An 18,909-nucleotide genomic window follows, 5' to 3' on the forward strand; every position below is an offset into this window, starting at 1 on the left:
ATATACAGCTTCAGGTTGGACTCTCAGCCCAACTCTCTGTATTCCCTTCCCGGGCACGAAACTCAATTTTGAAGTAATTGACTAGCAAGAGGGTGAATGAGATCAATGATATTTCACCCTAATACTGGGATAAAATCAATAGTTATTGATGCACAGATTCTCATTTGTGGAACAAATGTCCAGTTAGGGACATGATGCAGTAGATTAAGGGAGGCAGCCAGAATACCTAAATCTCACAGCAGGATATATATCAATGTTTAGTCATGACATGCATATTCTTCACATCACTTGTTATTTTCTGACAAGAAAGTTATAAAAGGGATTCACAATACAATGTGACATGCAAATCCTTTGTCTCAGAATCATTCAATAATGAGTATAATGGACTTGGTACTATAAGATACAAAAAAGATATAAAAAACAAGATAAATGTAAAAAAACATACAGAACAAGTAAAATGTTTTTGTCTCCAAAAATAGATTGTTAGCACAAAGATGTCAGTTTCTCATCACAGTTACATATCTCTATCATTCTGTGGATTACTTCAATATAAATCTGATTACTCTGCCCTTTTAAACAAACACAGCCATTATGACTGGAAGGAAGGTAAGGCACAATAAGGCCTGGTGACATGACCTGTGAACACTGTTAAATCTGTTTCCTTCATGGAAGAGTGCAGTTAATGAAAAACTTATCCGTTACTGATTTCCCCAAGCAACAGTAGCATTACACATGGCTGAGTCTTGTCTGGCCTTCAAAACGTTTACATTTTATCAGTTCAATAACATCTGTTCGCATGGATAGAATATAGTGGAGACATCCTATCTCAAATTTATGTGACTTACTGACAGGATTACTCAATCTTCCTTGAATGGTATGAATTAAGACCTAACTTTGATTTTGACACTTGGGGCCAACCCTGAATGCTGCTTTGTCAACACGGTCAACAAGGCAAGTAGAATTCAAACTACATAGCAGACCTGTCAACAATATCATTGGATAACAAAAGCTAATCCTATTAGTACTAATACATACTAAGACAAGAATAGATAACTGAAATATGACAGTCATATTTATCAGACACACTTAAGGATCACTCTAGGAATTCTCATTCTTTTGTTTGGTTTCCAGGCCATATCTCGACAACATTGTACCCAATAAAAATGCGTTCAATCAGGACAGTGTTCAACCATGCAACTGCAAAATTCATTATTTTCTATGGTAATGATGACCACATTATTCAAAAGTCAACATTCAAAACTGCTGACTTTTAAAGGCAACCTGTATATGTCAACAATAATTTGGCTTCCCAGAATTAAGAATCAATGATAGATGACAACATTTCAACGATTAAGAAAATGAGAACAGTGCCACACACCTGAGTGTACTGCTGCTGGATACTCTGCAGTTTGCCCTCTAGATCTTGTCTCTCTGTCTTGCCCAGATTGGGCAGTAATTCTTCCACAAAGGTCTGCATGGAGGTCAGGCTGTCCTTTCTTTCCTCTATCTCCCTACATAGGTCCTATGTCATGGGGTGCAACAAAGAACCAAAATTCTTATTTTGTTCCTCACCACATTCCCATTATGGAAAGAGAGGAATGAGGTTTGAAGTACAGTGTCTCTGTAAGGAAGCAAGTACATTGTTGTATTGTGCATTGAGAGAAAATGTGACAACAGTTGCATTTTGATTCCTACTGGATGGCATTTCAGCACCATGAACATCTTTTACTTTGTTAAGCCAATGTTGGTTACACAATAACAATAACATCAGCTGAGAAAATTCTTTTCAACCACCCCCAACATTGCTTGGGATTGCTTGCACTCTCATAACAAATGCTAGCATAAAAAAAACAGGACTTACAGAGTACTGCTCCAGCTGTTTTTGAGCTTCCTGTACATCCAGTTTGAGCATGACTGGTGCTGTGACCCTCCCCTGCATGGTCTGCAGCCATGTCTGGGTGCCTGCAGTCTGGAACTGGGCACCGCTGAAGTGTTCCAAGGCTGTCTGTAGCTGGGACTGCTGGGATTGGGCAACCTTCAGCAGCCGGCCAAGGTGCTCTTCCAGAATGCTGACATGTACGTAAAGTATGTCACAGTTTTGCTCACACACATATCAGGAGTACATTGAAATATGCAAAGATGCCAACTTTAATTGTCTGGACATGATTTAATCAGGACCATTTGTTGCTCTTCACAGCCATTTTGTAGCCTGAGTTCAAGAAGCCGTTTTGTGACAACCACACGGTAGGGAAAATGTTACATGTAACATACCTGACGTGGTCTTGCAGTAGTTTTTGATCACTGACTGTGAGTGCTGCCTGCATGCCCTTCCCCTGGGTTCTCAGCTCCTCAATGGTAACTTTATGGTGCTCTAGGTCTGCCACCAGATGCTGAGGTCAAATAAACAAGAGTTAGAGAAGTATGAATGAAGAAAAGTCTTGTTTCAAGAAAATTATCAAATCTTATTTCCAGTCAAGGTGTCTTCAATCTGGTAATAATGTATTTAAAAAATGACCAGCAACCCCTTACCTTGGCCTTGTCCAGCCTGACAGGTGTGGTGCTGTCCCTGTCCTGGTCCAGCTGACCCAGGATGACCTGGTACTGCTCCAGCTGGGAGCTCAGCTGTTCACGAGCATCCTGGTACTCCTCTGCTGCCTTCAGCTCCCCTTCTCTCTGAGCCTGGTATATCAGACAAACAGATACTATTATGTACAAATCAATTTCATTTTGTGATTCCCCTCCAGTACAAACAACATAGATGTGCTGGGATATTAAAACTCTGTTTAGAATTCTTAAGGTGTTAACTTTATGAACAGGACAATTTCAAAGGTCTCTGAGTTCTGCCTAACGTAATATCAACTTTTATGATAACTGGACATATGTTCACAAAGTTATCTACAATGGACACTTTTGAGAGCTCAAACTGTACAATATTCACAAAGCCAAAACAGCATTTATGAACCATCCAAAATAGCATCATGTACTGACCTGGAGGGCAGCTGTGTTGGTACACAGTTGCTCCAATTGTTCTCGTAGTTCTGAAATCACTGGGTCTTTTGCCTCAGGACTGTCTCCTGAGAGACTGATGAATTTTTGTTCAAGAGCTTTCAAAAAGGTCTCCTTTGACTTCACCTCTTCTGCCAGCTCCTATATAGTAACAACACACAATTGATTAAGGGCAGCTATCCACATGTAAAACAGACAAAATTCATTGTGACTATAATATGATGGATAGTTCTCTAAGACAGGCACATCAGATAGTAAATTCTTTTGCCTTTGGTAGTAGACTTTTTATCACAATTGTACTACCAAATACATCTGGCTTGCACAATGTTTTTGGTAATGCAATTGACACAATAGCTGCAAACACTTATAGAAGATTACTCATACTGGACTAATTTCCAAATGTAATTCCCAGCACTGACCTGTATTTGACTTGACTGTGATTTTGCTCTATTGATGCTGAGTTCAGCTGGTTTCCCCTTCAGCTGGGACAGGTTTTTCTCTGCCTCCTGTAGGAAGGACTGCAGCTTGCCCTTGGTCTTCTCCAGACCCTCCCACTCAGTCACTAGGTCTGAAGCTACTGTAACTCTGTGCTGCAGCTGTAGGATGGGATAAAATAAAGAAAACTTAATGTCAACACAATGAACTGAAACATTTGATGACATGGGATGTAACACATTTTCAGTGGTCAACAGCATTACACAACCTAATAGTAACAAGGACATGAGAAGAAATGTTTTGGCAGTGGGGAGATCTGGACGCCTACCTGTTCTGTTACTTCTTCCAGCCTGGTCTGTAGAGGGGTGCTGCCATCTGTGTAATCACCAGTGTCATCTGACATGGCAGATATGGAGGATTCTGTTGCCTTTGTCTTCTCAAGCATGACCTAGAGTTGAAAAAGATGTTTGATGATGATTTGCTGCAAAAACTTACATGAACACAATGCTCTCTGCAAAGACATTTTATCATCAAAAGTACTGATCAATGTTTTTCTACTAAAAGCTTAATGTACACAAAGTAAAGAAACTTCAAAGACCATCAATTGTTTTCATACCTTTTGTTCCCGAAGTATCTTCTGAGCCTCTTCCAGACTAGAGGCATGGCCTGGCTCCTCCCCTTGAACAGTGGTTGTAGCTTCCTTCAGCCACTCATCAGCAGCCTAGTGATTCAATGGAAATTAAACAGTTAATTAACCCTAGCTAGCCTTGAAAATTGTAGTTGGGATGAAAAGGGCTGAGAATAAGACTAGCAGTTGGCATATGTTACAATGCCATATGAACATCTGCACTGAAAGCAATTTTCAGCACATAGCATATCATATCAAAGCCTATTGACACATGCATTTATACACAAGAACTCCTTCTAATTCTTCCTGAAAAGCAGTTGAATATCTGTTCTTTCATTCTACAGAAGGGAAGAGAAGAAGAGAGGAAGAAGTGAAGAGAAATTTATTTGAAAGGTAATCTTTTTAACTGCATAGATTAGAAAACCTGACAATGTTGCCCACCTGAAAAGACTCCTGCAGCTGCTCCTGTTTCAGAACAGCAGCCTGTAGCTGTTGCTGCACCTGTTGGCCTGTAGCCTTCACAGAACCATAGCTGGACTGGAGGGTGTCCACCTGGGAGGACACCTGTTGTAAAACACAGTGTTAAGTCCTGACAATTTGTACTCATTCTCTATCAGCAGAAAATGCTAACAGTGTAGTTTGTTAATATGTCCAAGTAACTCTACCATGAGTCATTTAATACATAACTGAAGACAGAAAAAGTGGTAATCTAGAAAGACTTCTGAATGAGTACCTTTTAGCAGACCATGATAGATCTATCGCATGTACGTAAAACCTTAACAAAAGCAACTGGTCATCTCAAGTACAACTTGAAGATGAAAAAGACACAAGACACATGCATGCAAAGTCAAGGTGTTACAACTCAATGACTTGAAGTTAAGAAATACCTTTTTCTTGAGTTTGGCCCTGGCTACATCAGCCATGGGGATCTTAGGTGAGGTAAGCTGTTTGCCGGTGTCTCTGATGCTGTCTATGTTAGACTGGAAAGCCTCTACCTCCTGCATTACAGCCTAGGTGATGGGAGTGGTGCAGGCAGATGGAAGAGCAGTGCATGAAATGTGATTTATGAGACAGCCAAGCTTGTACTTGCAGACATTTGTGACCACATAAAGCAACACAGATATACTGCAGTCTAACTTGTTTTGTACAAACTAAATCTAAGCTTTCTGGATCCAAACTTTCTATACCAAAAGGTGATATCATTAAGGATAGGACATCCCATGCAAAGTAAAAACTTGTGCCAGACAGACATTTCACATAAAAACAAAACTGATACAGACAACACATAAAACATCACAGTCATGGTACAATTAGATTAATTGTGGTGGCATTTCATGAATAGTTACATCAAATAAGCTATAATTTACAGTCTTAACGTTTTTAGCTCAATCTCAAAACTTATTAACAGTATCAAAACTTGAGTCATTCATTGTGTAACAGTCAAGATCAAATACACTGTCTGAAACCCAAACCTACCTTGTGCTGCTCCTGCTCCTGCTGTGCACTCTCCAGGTTGGCCGACTGGCTGCTGCCTTCAGACATCACCTTGTTAGACATCAGCATCAGCCACTTCTCTGCCTCTTGTACCTGGAACAGAAAAATAATTATCATTATTTATCTGAACAGTAGCAATATGTTAACAGAGACACGCCCATAATCTAACACATTTAGCCTCAGATGATAAAATTCACTATGTATAGTAATGCAACGGGGATGCCCAAATGTACCTTGCCCTGATACTCAGTGTGTGTGGTGGTGACTTTAACAAACATGGTGATGATCTCCTCCAGCCTGGTGATGATGATGGTGAACCTCCTCTCCAGCTGGCCCAGGCTGGCTGACTCCTGTCCTCCTCGCTCCCTCAGCTGTGCTGCCTGCTGCTTCAGGTCATCCAGGGTCAACTTCTTCTGCAGGACCTCTGAGTGGAGGGCCTGTGTGAGGAAACAGATACATGAAAAGGACATTACTGCAGGTTTATAGCAACTAATAGAGCTTTGAACCAGCCTGTATTTAAACAATCTCCTGCTGGCTGGGATTAATGACCCCCCCCCCTCCACGAGAAGGTAGAAACTGTCAAGCCGGCCGCTAGAATAAGAGCATGGTTAAGTCAAGCTATTTAATAAGCTTTGAAGGAACTACATGTACGTCATAACCCTGCAAGCCAATGAAGACATTCACTATGATCATACCTGGTACTTCTCTAGCTGTGATTTCTTCTCCCCCAGGCCTGCCCCCACCTCCACATCAGCTGACAGTTTGGACTCCAAGTCCTTCAGCCAGGTGGAGAAGGTCTCCACAGCCTCGACATGCTCCTGCTGCTGATGGACATCTGAGTCAACTGAAGTCTGTAGTTCCTGAAGGGAGGTATCAAGTTGCTTGTACTCTTTCTTCAGCCTCTCCACTTCCTTGGTGATGATCGTGCGCCCATGGGCTGCTGTAGTGGTCAGGACTTTCTCTGTCTTGTCCGAGGCTGCCTTCAGTTTGGACTTCCCATCTTGGACTGTGGTCCCCAGATCCTAAGATACAGAAGGTGGCAGACATTTAGTCAACTGATGAAGTATTCCCTGTGCTTCTAGAGAACAGTTGTTACAAGTCTATTTTACTGATTCTGAAATAGCTTTGAAAAAGAAGATAAAGACTTTTCTTACCTTGAGAGTTTTGATCCTGGTCTCCAGCGGTTGCGTGGTGTTTGATTTACAGCGTTGTATCTCCTGACTCAGCTGGCTGATCCAGTGTGTGGTGGACTTAACAGAGACATCAAGCTGTTCATGATCTGTCACTGTCTGGTCCAGCTTTTTCACCAGATCCTGATGGCATAAAGAGTTAACTCTGTAAGATAACTACATTGATTCTTGTTATCCACATTTAATGTGTCCTGACATTAAAAATAGTTCATTTTGTACAACATTTCAGACAGTCACCTTGCTGATGATGGCCACAGACTGGAAGTGTGAAGTGATGCTGGTGACCTGTGACCCCAAGCTGACATTTGCTGCCTGGTGTCCCATCACCACTGTAGCCTGCTTACTCAGTGCCTCTAGAGCAGCCTTCCTCTTCATCACCTCATCATGGTGAGACTAAAACAGTGAAGAGTTGGACCAATTGTTTTCAATCAAATGACTGTTACATAGCCATAGTCAAGACGTGCAGGTACTAACTGATTCTACAGTCTTCAGGTGTTTTTGAACCTTTCCTTCTGTCATTTGCATTTTATTAATCTATATTACTACTGACAAAGGCTATTAGTTCTAACAAGCCTCACACATATGTAAATGCAAAAAAGTACTGTTGGCCACGTTTATCCTCAATAATGCAATCTGTACCTTGTACTTGGCAAGCTGTTCTTTCTTCTCCTGTACAGTTGACACAAGTGGAAGCTCAGCCTTCAGGATCGACTCCATGTTTGCCAGCCATGTTGTTAGCTCTGTTTCCATTTCCTCATATCTGTATTAAAAGGTTAAAACCTTGTAAATGCTTGCATTTGCTATAAGAATTAGATACATTAATCAAATGTCAAATTATGCCCTTGTCCAGAGCCATTATTCTCTATCATGAAGACAAACACTTCTATTAAAAATTAAGTTCAAGAAATGACGATATAACTTGGTTTACAAAATGAAAATTTATTGAAACATATGCAGCACTTTTTTTTTAGATAGGAATCAACATGAACATATCATTTACAAGACCTTATATCACAAGAACAATGAAGGAATGAAATTACCTTTTCCATTCTCCCAGCAAGACCTCCAGGTCAGTAGTGAGTTTTCTGATGTCTCCAGAGAACTCATCTACCTCCCTGTGTGCTGTTGTGATCTCCTGTTGGATGTGCTTGGCTCCTGGCTGGGAGGTGTTGAGCAGTGTCTGGTCACCCAGGGATGACAGGTGCTCCACCATGGACTTACCAGTGGTCACATAGGACTGCAACTCCTAGATAGACAGATGAAACAGATATGTGTCTCCAGTGTAGTAAATGCATGAATTTTCAATGTCAAAGTATTGGTTTTGCTTCTAAATTAAAGAGAAAAAAATTAAGAAAAAAATTATGACACTGACTTCTAACTAGTCTTGATTATGCTGATAAAAAGTTGTCATTGGACAATTGTTGATAATGGTAAAATGTATGATCTGATACCAATTCATATCTACACAATGTATATTTGCCCAGATTGGTTACCTGTAGTTTCTCCAACTTGGTCTGAGTGGCTGCTCTCTCTGTGCATGCCTCAGCACACCCACGTAGCTCCTCCTGTGCTGGGCTGAACCATGTTTGGAAGGACTGCAGGGCTTCCTGGTACTGCTGGTGGTCTGACACTACACTTTCCATGTGGCTGATACGATCCTATGTTAGGAGGGGCGAGATAATCATTTAATACACCAATGTATTTTTGTTTGGAGCTACAGGTTCTAGTTTCAGAATGAATCTAGATGGATAAAACTTAACAATGTACTTTATCCATAATGGCAGTCTATTGCATCTGCAATAACATAGCAAAATTTGAGACAGGGCTACTACCGGTATCTATCAATATAATGAATGAAGACAAAGAAGTGACATAAGCGTATCATACAATGTACCTGTGCCTTAGTGAGCAGTTGCGCATAGTGTTCCCTGATGTCACTGACATCACTGTCGGATGTGACCTGGCCAGCCTTCTCCACCACCTTCTCCAGCAGAGACTGGTGGGTCACAATGTCCTGATGAATGGCCTGTAGGGGGGATAGGAATGTACTGAACTCAATTTCACTGCTTGTCTTAAGACGTATTGTCATCCCCAATCAACACAAGGGTTGAGAGACATAGGATGTTTTTGTTTGTTTATTGAGATCTCCATTAGACTTTACAATTTTCTCGTAAACTCTATTCTTCCTGGAGTCCATTTTTACAGTTTACAAAATAGGTTACAAAACAATCAAAAACATGAGTCAACATAAATGTAGAAGCATAACATAAGAAGTATTGAAAGCAAACTGTGTCAAAATAAAAATCAACTCAATGAACTTAAGATAATGAGGAGGGGTCAGAGGTCATTGGTAAGATGTAACATAAATAACAAATGTAATTGAGGATGTTGCATTGTACATCTGTTATATGGCTTTACCTGTCATACTGTCAGACATAAGTAAAATGATTAATAATTTTTGTTAAGATTACCACTATGGTGAGTAGACACCATACTGTTTGTTACCTGCTGTTTGTTAAGTTGAGCTCTCTTCTCCTTAAGGTCAGCAACCAGAGGTAGGTCTTTATCTAGGGTGGACTCTGTCTGTTGTAGCCATTTTGTTAGCTCATCCAGGCTTTCCTGGTAACTGCCCCACTGTAGGAGGCTGTTTTCTAGACTAGCCTTAGTCTAAAAATGGAGAAAACATTGTTAGTTCCAAGACATAAAAGTCTTGAATTAAAGAAACACTAAGGTTTTGGCAGTACTACAAATTCATATTTGTACATTATGCATTTTACTTTTTAAGTCTCTGTGTTATTTTCTTTTTATATAGAAATATTAATAGATGCAAGCTTGATATACTAGTATCTTTGTTTGCTGATTTCATTTGCAGTTACAATGAATCAAGACTGTAAAATGATAGAATAGTCTTACCTCAGAAACAGAACTGCCAAATGCCTGCCAGTCCTTCTGTAGAGAGTCCAGTTGCTGCTGTATGATGCTCCTGCCCTCTGGTGCTGTGTTCTCCATGGTTTTCTCCCCAAGCCCTACAGCTACATTCAACTTCAGCTCACCCTGCTGTTTAGATGCCAGCAGCAGCTGAAAATACAATATCACAAAATGATAAAATTTCCTTACCCCAAAAAATGTCGATAGTTGGAAATCTATCATAAGTCAATTTTCTTTGTGATGATACATGAGGATAAGAAACGTTACTTGTCCTACCTGCACATCTGCCAGTCTCTTCTCTATCTGCTCCCTGGAGCCAGATGTGCTGGACAGTGATTTGAGCTGACCCTTTGAATCTTCCAGCCAGTCCTGAGCCTCCTGTAAGCCCTGATGGTACTCCTCATGTTGGGTCACCTGTTGGCCACACTGGCCTAGGATGTCCTGTAAAGGTAATAATTAATACAGCATTTATTGCATGCATCTAGTCAGATGATAAAACTATAGCAACAGGTTGACATTTCATGTACAAGACATTATGAAAACAATGACCTCATATTCAATGTTTCAGTGTTGAATAGTTTGATAAAACATTAAACATGCGTTTGAATTTCATGGAAGCAAACGCATGAATTTACATTACAAGTTTATAACTGGCATGATCTGAAGTCACCTTGGCGGTTTTAGTGAGGCTCTGATATCTTCCTGACAGCAGGCTGACTTTCCTTGCTAGGTTGTTTTCATGGCTGTCTTTGTTGCCCAAATCTAGTGCCTGTTCCTTCAGGCCACTCAGAGCAGCAGCATGGTCAGCAACATTCTGCTGAATATGCTGGAATCTATGCAATATAGAGAAAAAAATTAATTGAAGAGTTACTGGTTACAATACATATAGACATGATGAAGTCATCACTGTGTTCTAAGTGTAAAGTTATATCTCTTTCTACTTAACAGTTGATAACCTCTCTGTTGATTTGTCACTAACGCTGGTTCACCTTTATCCGAGGGTAACCTATATTCGTTGTTTGTACAAAAAACGATTTTAGGGATATAGAGTAGACGGACGGTGGTTTAAAATTGGAATATTTTGAAAATATTGCAAATTTGAAACCACTGTCAGCAGACTTAATACTCCTAAATGTGCTGTTTTTAAAGGCAACGGATAAAGGTCACCCCACGGATAAAGGTGAACTAGCGTTATATAGTGTGTGCTGTTTGGAATGCAAATTACAAACCCTCAGACTTCAAGACACATTAATAATTGTCACTGATGGTTATGTATAATAGTACATCAACAGGAAAGACTTGAATGTAGAAAGAAAACAAGAACAAAACTGGATTGTCAATCTTGGTGATATTTAGCTTGGTACCAACCTTTGCAGTTGTGACTTCTTCAAAGCCAGATCAGCCTTTAGGGAAAACTCTGTCCTTACGGTAGCTTCAACTTCCTCTAGCCATGTGTCAAACTTCTGCTGTTTCTCTTCAAAGTCCTTATGTTGGACCACGGCTTCCTCCAGGGATGCCTTGGACCTTTTGATACAATAAAACAATGGTTGTGTTTAATAAAATTGCAATGTTTAACATGCTGGTGCATGGATACGTAGCATTGCCAACGTAGCATTGCCATATCAATATGAGAAGCACACTGAGTTCAACAGGGTGAATCTGGCAAGCTGGAATCTGGCAAGGTGGATATAGCTAGTTGTTAGTTTATCAGCTTTTTCTTTATAGTTGCTACAGTTGTGTACCTGTCCACGGTGGTAAATTTGGCCAGTCACTTGTCAATGAGTAACCGCTATAGACAGGGACTGTAACATCCATTGGCATAATACCGGTCGGTTTACTGCAATTTCTCAAGCAATGCTAATTTGGCAAATGATCAACGCATCATTTTCTCCAGTTACATGTTGCTGTTACAGCTTACCTTTGCCACTTCTTCTGTGTAAATTATTTTGTCTCTCTGGTCCTGCTAAAAACATAATATCGTAATTGGAACACACCGCGGAATTGCACGGAGAACGGGCGCGTGGTTGGAAAGGGGTGCACTATACCGGTCGAACGAAACACGGCACAATTAACTGCCGCTATGTACCTTTATACATCCTCTGTTGTTCCTTTCTTTCCTGTAAGTAGTTGCACAAAACAAAAATCTGCATGAGCATACAAAAAGTCATGAGAAAATGGGCATATACTGACAAGAATTTTCATTTAATTTTGATCCGTCACAACCGCTATGACGTAAAACTTTACTGCTGGCCGTAGCATTAAAAATGGCGGGAAAATGGCGGCGTACGTTCAATTTGACCCATTCAGCCGTAGATCCGGGCGATAATGCAACAGTTCCTCACACTTTTACACGAGTTGTAGGTCACCAAAAGAAATTCAAGATTGCTGTTGAATCATGCTCGTCTTGTGCCGTGAGCACATGTGATTATTATCTACAAATCTGGCGATGAACGTGACAGTGTGTTTGTCCCACGACGAGCTCGCCTGCCCCGAAAATGACCTGAAAACTTTTGGCCTTGTTGTCTTCGAATGCATTGTTATCGATGCTTTGTAAATTATGTATTGGACACCTAGATGTCTGAAGTGTGCATACCTCAGAAATAACTATTGTTGCATGTGTAGATCTCTTTAAGTTCCACTATTTTTAATCGACCGGTATAAGGCTTATGACCGGTATTATGCCAATGCATGTAATATATCATACTGTTAAGAAGTTCACATTGTATGTTAGCAAGTAGGAACTTTTCTCTCAAGACAAGATATTTTCCTGGGTGACATAACTGGATGACATAACTAATAGATATGTAGAAGTGTTCAACATAATACCGTTTTGCAGTGCTGATGAGTGTTTCCCATTCCTGTCTGACAGAGGTGAGCTGGTGAGAGATGCTATCTGTGGTTGCTGATGGAAGGACATCAGAAAGACACTTTCCTTGTTGTTCAGCTGCAGCTATTTTGGTTTCCCCTGCACTGACCTTAGACAACATGTCCTGAGGCAAAACAATGTGAACATTAGAGCTTGAACAATTTGCAATGATGAATCATCATGGCATCCGCCATCACAGATGTAAAAAGACTTGATTACATAAAAATTCAAATACCTTAATTTAAAAAAAGAGCTGTGAACTGTTAATCATACATTGTCATGCAAGCCATGTACCTGTATCTGGTGCAGTTTGTTTTCAATGTCTGCCTGTTCCCCTGTTGGCTCTGTACAGGCAGCCACAGTATCCTGGTATGGTTTTAGCCATGTGTGCAGCTCCTCCACAGTTGTATTAAACCTCTGATCCAGGCTGTGCTCCAGATGCCCCTGTACCTTCTCAGCTGATGAGCAGGCAGAGTCGTACTTAGTCCTGACACTGGACACACCTTGTGTTAACGGCTCCAGATCAGAGGATTGGTACTTTCTGCAGATGACATTCAGCTTCTCACTGGTGGCCTCAACATCAGATTGTCGAGACTGCAGCTCTGCTGATATGTCCTGCAGAAAAAGGGAACACGTTCAACTTGTAATTCTGTTGCACAGCAGATGCTTTCAGTAACATGGAACTTTTTCAGCTTTGCTAATCAAGTAACTGTGTTAGACATAATGTTTCTAGCTGCATATTTAAGTATTGCGTAGTACAATGTTGACTTTCTTTGTAGATGTAAATTAATGAATTTTACACAATGGATTTAAGTGAAACTAGAAAGGCAACATTTTTGAAAAAAATGCAGGATGTGGGCGAAGGGAAAAGAAAGCAAAAATCGCAGGAAAAGAAGCAACAAGAAAGGCAACATTTTCGCGAAAATGCAGCAAAAAGAAAAAAAAAATAAAAAACATTGTCTGTCCACGGATTCGATCCCGGAGCGTTGGTTTACCACGCGTGGATAATCCCATTGAGCCAGTGCTACAACATGTTACGAGCGCACGTTTTAACAGGTATACAAATGTATTGTGTTGCTTGAAAAAAACCGCGAGCTTCCGCTGGCTATTTTTCTCGCTTACAATCGAAGGTATTTCACTAAAACTTGGACAGAATACTAGAATACTTTTTGTGGGGCATTTTTACGTTGTTATTTAGCCGATTAGATGCTCTGAACTTGCTGCATTTTCAACGTTTTTCGGCCCCGTAACCGGTTCTACCCAACGTCCAATACCCCTATTTTTTGTGATACTGCGCTGCCGAGTGCCATTTTGTGACCTGTGCGTTGATAGGTTTACCCCTGACGTATCCACCAGACAGTCAGAGTGTTAGCCAATCAAAAAGCTGGAAACGTGGACTGCATGCTACAGGTTCCATTTTTTCTGAGTTTTGATTGGTCGGGTGGAATATCTGTAGAGAATACTAAATGTGTGGCTTCGCCCACATAAAAACAAAAGACATCTCACCTTGCACTGTTTGATGAGGCTTGAGAGGTGGGCATCACTACCAGAGTCATCATCACATTTAGACAGTTTAACTTCCACTGTCTGCAGCCAGGCTAGCAAATCATCCACCTGGTAAATGTGCAGATATAAAGTATGCATCAATGGTTCATCAACCACAGTACATGGGAAACATATGTATCTAAAATAAATGGCAAATATACCACAGTAAAAGGCAAGTACCACCTTAGATGCTAAAAGATCAATCCCTTACTTTGTCTAGTACATGAAGAGCAACATCTATCAATGGACAAAGGGTAAAACTGACAAGCCTTAGATAACAAAACTTAGCTTACCCGTGTCTGTAGTGCCTCCTGCTGTCCACTGAAGTCCTGAAGCACTGCCTGTCCATCAGAAGCCAGTTTCCCAGCCTTACTTAGCTCTGATGAGATGTGGTCCAGTGTGTTGTGTACATCTGATGATTCTCTGCCACAAATGCTCTCCAGGGAAGATACCTTTTTCTTCAAAGTTTCAAACTGTTTCTCATGGTTGTTAAGGTCATCCTGCAATTATAACATCACAAATTTAGTATGGCCTTTTAGACATTAAGACCAGCAAACAAATATGACATGCTGTGTCCTTGCCTGTTTTTCAAACACTATACTCACCCATGCATCAATGTCATTTAAGAGACTACTGTATGTACCTAAAAACAATTGCCGCAGAACTGCAATGTAACATAATAGGTTTACAAAAAAAGTGGCGGTAAGAAAGGATTTGGCACCAGTACATTGCATCAGTACATCAGTACATATATGGAGTTGACTGACCTGGAACAGCTCCAGTTTGGATTTCACTCTCCCACTGTCCTTGAAGTTGGTGACCTCAGCCCTTAGCTCAGACACAGGTCCTGCCAACCACTGGTCAAACTCCTGCGTGCTGGCATTGATCTCTTCCCACAGCTTCAGCTGGGTGGTCAGGGACTCCTTCTGCTGCTGGACATTTTGGCTTAAGTCCAGCCAACTTTCGATGGATGCATCTAAGTTGGTCTTCACACCCTCAGGTTTGTAGTGTTCTGTGGCCCTCAGTTGTCGCATCAGAAGATTGCCATTTGTGGTCAGGTCATCCAGAAGGGGCTGTTGCTTTGTCAGGGTGGATTCAGCTTCCTGTGAATGGAACACATTTAGCAGATATTCTTGAAGCACTGTTATTAAGGGGATCAGGCACAAAACAATTTCCAGTCATGTTTACTTACAAAGGGAAATCTGAATTCCAAACATAAGTCCTCAATACTATACCTTTTGTACTATACTATTTCTTTCCATTACTGCATATTTCAATACTGACCTCCAGTTTTCGAAGTTGTCTCCTGACATCCTCCTCTCTGAGCAGACCTGCTCCCCCTGAGGTTGTGCGACTGATCCCCTGCACCATCTCATCCACTGATGACTTGCACTTCTGGTACTGAGCAAACAGTTCTAACAGGCTGTGGCAGGATGCCTGCCTCTGGCTCAGCAACTCCTGAATGTGGACAATGATGAACAATATATACTGATACCTAACCTTCAGATCAATCCTGAAAAGATGTCTTACATAATGTGGATTCACCAACTTTGCAAATGACTCAACTGTTTTACATTCTTTCCTATGGAATAAAAGACAAGAATTTACTACTTATCTTAGTGTTCCAGTATCAAGCACGCTATACTTCCCTTTATCCTGAGATAATTGGTGTAGTTTACCTGGACATGTTGAGTTTTGCCAGACATCTTCTGTATGTGTTCCTGTACAAGCGGATCCTTCCTGGGGTTCAGTGATGTCACCTCACTACCTCTGCTCTTCAGTGAGGTCAAGTCTTGATTGCAACTTTTCAGCTCCTCTTGAAGTTTCTACGAAAAGTAAGGAATAATCACTGATTAAGACATCTCTTGTCATAAGCCAAATATAAACACTACATCAAATTGACTACTCTTCAAATCTCACAAAATAATTTCAGTCTCCATCTCAGAATGCTAGCATGAGGTATAAAATAATCCTAACCTCACAGCCCTTTAGCTGTGCCTTGATGTTTTTGTTGGTTGGTTCCATTGCACCATGCACCTCTAACTTCCCCTCCACAGCTGCCAGCTGCTGCATCAGCCTCCCCTCCTTCTCCAGGAAGGCCTTCCAGCAGGTGTCTGCCTGGTCCAGCTGTTCTTGCTTCTTCTGTACCACAGATTTACATTTCTCATGAGAGGATAATAACAGTTCCACTTCTTCCCTTATTGCTAGTTTCTTCCCGCTCTTTGGATCTGTCACTGTTAGTTTTGCCTGTTGCAGGGAGGACTCTAGTCTGTTTGATTGCACCTTGTATTCATCGAGGAGTGGTTTAATGTCCTCAATGTCATGTTGCACTTTTTCAAGCTCCTTTGGAGTCAGGTTCTGTTGAGAAGCAGACATAGCATCCACCTCCTTCAGCCTTGCAGAAAGCATTGCAGCTCGGTCCATGTAATGTGACAATGCTGGGAGAGTCTCCTCTCTCTTGGCTATAACATCTTCCGCTGACTCAAAAAGTGTACTAAGTTCTGACTGTCTGTCTGACAGAAACTTGTTCTCTCTGGGATGTTCCGCAACCTCCTTTTGAACCTTGGTTGAGATGCGCTCATAAAGCTCCTTTTGGTCTTCCAGCTCAGCTCTTTGTTCCTAGAGTTATCCAAAAGGAACAGATGAAATAATGTAAAAGCTCATTTGCCTCTGGAAAAATAACTTTTATCTACAACTATGGTAACAGAGATAGCATTTTAGTTACAATTTCATTGAATTTCTACCTAAAAACTGTTGTGGTACTTATTTGTATATGAAAGTGAACTCTATACTGAAGTACCTCCTACAGAAAGAAACATGTGCATACCTTGACTTTTGTTTGAGCAGCACCCAGCTGGTCCCCAGTGATGTGCCCTGCCTGGTCCAGCTCGTCCTGGAAGGCTGTGACCCAGCTGGAGAAGCTGCCCATGTCCTGCTCCAGCTGCTTCTGGCTGTCCAGCAGGGCCGAGATGTGAGTCTGCCGATCTGACATGGCATTGGCCAGCTTCTCCCATCTATAATAATCAACAGTGAGGACAGGGTCATGTACAACTGTACATCAGAGTTCCTTGCACTTTCATGCCTAAGACTTGGATTAACATCAACACACATTCAAGATTTCTCTTACAACCAATACATTAAAAAAAATGAAATGCACTACACAAAGAGGAGATCTAAATCAGTAAATGAACCATGTTGATGGAAATGGTTGCTGTACGAAATCTAACAGACATAGAACCAACAAAACATCTAATGGGTAAAGACATTTATTTGTCTGACATTAGTAGCATTAATGTAAATTGCTTTACACTCAGGTGGGTATTTGTGATAAGGTAAACAATCAGTGGTAACGAACCTCTCCTGCATACTGGAGCTTTGTTGTTCCAGGGCTGCAGCTCCTTCAGTGTTTGCATACTTTCTCAGCATCTGATTGGTCCCCAGCAGCTTGTCATACGTTGGAAGATACCAAGTCAGCTCTTCTACCACAGATGTAGTAGCATCCAACTCTGCTTGTAAGCCCTGGATGTCTGCAGTATTGACCTCTGTGCTGAGAGTGGTCTCCCACTCATCCAGCTGTTCTTCAAAGCTCTTCAGCTCACTCTCATACTGTGTCCACTGAGTCTGCATGTCATCCAACTGGATGGTCCGTTCCTTACTCATCCGAACCACCCTGTCGAAGTGCTGGGACAGCATCTCCACCTCCTCTTGCAGCTGTGGCTGGCCCTGCACCCGGGACGAGTACTGGTTCACTGTGGTCAGGGATCTTCTGTGGCTTTCAATGTCCCTTGTGGTTCTCTAGAACAGGAGATGTACCATGTTTAATGTCATTGACGGAAAGTAATCAAGACTAATGGCAGAATACAGTAATGTAAAGATATTAAGTGGTATTTATGACCACAACAATATTTTATGTTGTACCTCATGTTGTTCAACAAACTCCTGCACATCAGCAGAGCAGCTACACTTTGCCAGGTCCTCCAACATCAAGCCTTCTGTTTCCTTCAGCCAGGCCATAAACTCATCCAGGGCCTTGCGATACTGCTGCCAGTGGCCCAGGTTTGCTGACAACTCCTCCTCCTTTGTCTTCACCTTACTGCACAGATCATCCCACTGTTTCCTGGCACTTGTTAGCTTCAGTTTGACAGTGGAGTTATGGGAGGAGTCTGAGTCCTTCAGGAGAGTTTGACCTTCTTTCTCCAAAGCAGCTAAAGGTTTGGACATCTCTTGCACTGCAGCACTGACAGCCTGTAAAAAGCACGAAAAAAGAGGGTTTTCCTTAATTGGTAGGAAAAGACAGCAGCACAGATATATACATTGTGAGTGCAAAACACTTACAGAGAAAAAGAGTATCATTCTGTACCTTTGCCCTCTTGAGCTCATCCTCAGGTGCTCCCTGTGGTTCGGATGCTGATGTAAGCTTGCTATCAGTGCCATGTAACAGTGCTGTAAACTCGTCCAACCGGGAGTACAGATGGGTCCATCTCTCCCCCAGCCCTTCAGCCTGCCTAATCTTCTGCTCGATATTCGTCTCCAGCGCATGGAAGCGTTTCTCCAGGTCCACTCTCTGTGTCTGCAGGGCTTTGGCCCCTTGTGGACTGGCGATTTCCCTCAGACTGCTGTTAGCTTCCAGAAGGTCCATAAATGAAGGTTTCACATTTGCCACACTATCCTGGAGTTTCTAGAGGCACAAAGAATGAAAATACATCAAACAAAATGTCTCTGGGAAATGGATGAAATATGATCAATGATGTTGACATTGTAATTTACAAATTCACACATTGTAAGTTGAATAGATCATTTTGTATATTCATGTCTTG

General features: G+C 41.4%; 1 protein-coding gene across 1 annotated transcript in view; it reads right to left on the reverse strand.

Moving 5' to 3' along the window:
- LOC118411261 (nesprin-1-like) overlaps window positions 1-18,909 on the reverse strand; it is a gene marked incomplete in the record, with an annotated part of 114,399 nt that overhangs the window by 57,186 nt on the left and 38,304 nt on the right. The window contains 36 exon segments of the mRNA XM_035813467.1: window positions 1,379-1,522; window positions 1,862-2,069; window positions 2,272-2,390; window positions 2,530-2,679; window positions 2,989-3,147; window positions 3,426-3,602; window positions 3,770-3,889; window positions 4,058-4,162; window positions 4,511-4,633; window positions 4,957-5,079; window positions 5,546-5,656; window positions 5,797-6,000; window positions 6,259-6,585; window positions 6,718-6,876; window positions 6,991-7,146; window positions 7,393-7,513; window positions 7,794-7,999; window positions 8,247-8,411; window positions 8,648-8,779; window positions 9,259-9,420; window positions 9,667-9,831; window positions 9,958-10,122; window positions 10,352-10,514; window positions 11,050-11,205; window positions 12,508-12,671; window positions 12,842-13,162; window positions 14,054-14,161; window positions 14,386-14,592; window positions 14,860-15,195; window positions 15,377-15,550; window positions 15,772-15,918; window positions 16,070-16,711; window positions 16,920-17,106; window positions 17,448-17,887; window positions 18,011-18,337; window positions 18,453-18,770. Coding sequence (XP_035669360.1) covers window positions 1,379-1,522; window positions 1,862-2,069; window positions 2,272-2,390; window positions 2,530-2,679; window positions 2,989-3,147; window positions 3,426-3,602; window positions 3,770-3,889; window positions 4,058-4,162; window positions 4,511-4,633; window positions 4,957-5,079; window positions 5,546-5,656; window positions 5,797-6,000; window positions 6,259-6,585; window positions 6,718-6,876; window positions 6,991-7,146; window positions 7,393-7,513; window positions 7,794-7,999; window positions 8,247-8,411; window positions 8,648-8,779; window positions 9,259-9,420; window positions 9,667-9,831; window positions 9,958-10,122; window positions 10,352-10,514; window positions 11,050-11,205; window positions 12,508-12,671; window positions 12,842-13,162; window positions 14,054-14,161; window positions 14,386-14,592; window positions 14,860-15,195; window positions 15,377-15,550; window positions 15,772-15,918; window positions 16,070-16,711; window positions 16,920-17,106; window positions 17,448-17,887; window positions 18,011-18,337; window positions 18,453-18,770 — 7,191 coding nt within the window.

The sequence above is a fragment of the Branchiostoma floridae genome, chromosome 1, assembly GCF_000003815.2.
Source record: "Branchiostoma floridae strain S238N-H82 chromosome 1, Bfl_VNyyK, whole genome shotgun sequence".
Classification (NCBI taxonomy): domain Eukaryota; kingdom Metazoa; phylum Chordata; class Leptocardii; order Amphioxiformes; family Branchiostomatidae; genus Branchiostoma; species Branchiostoma floridae.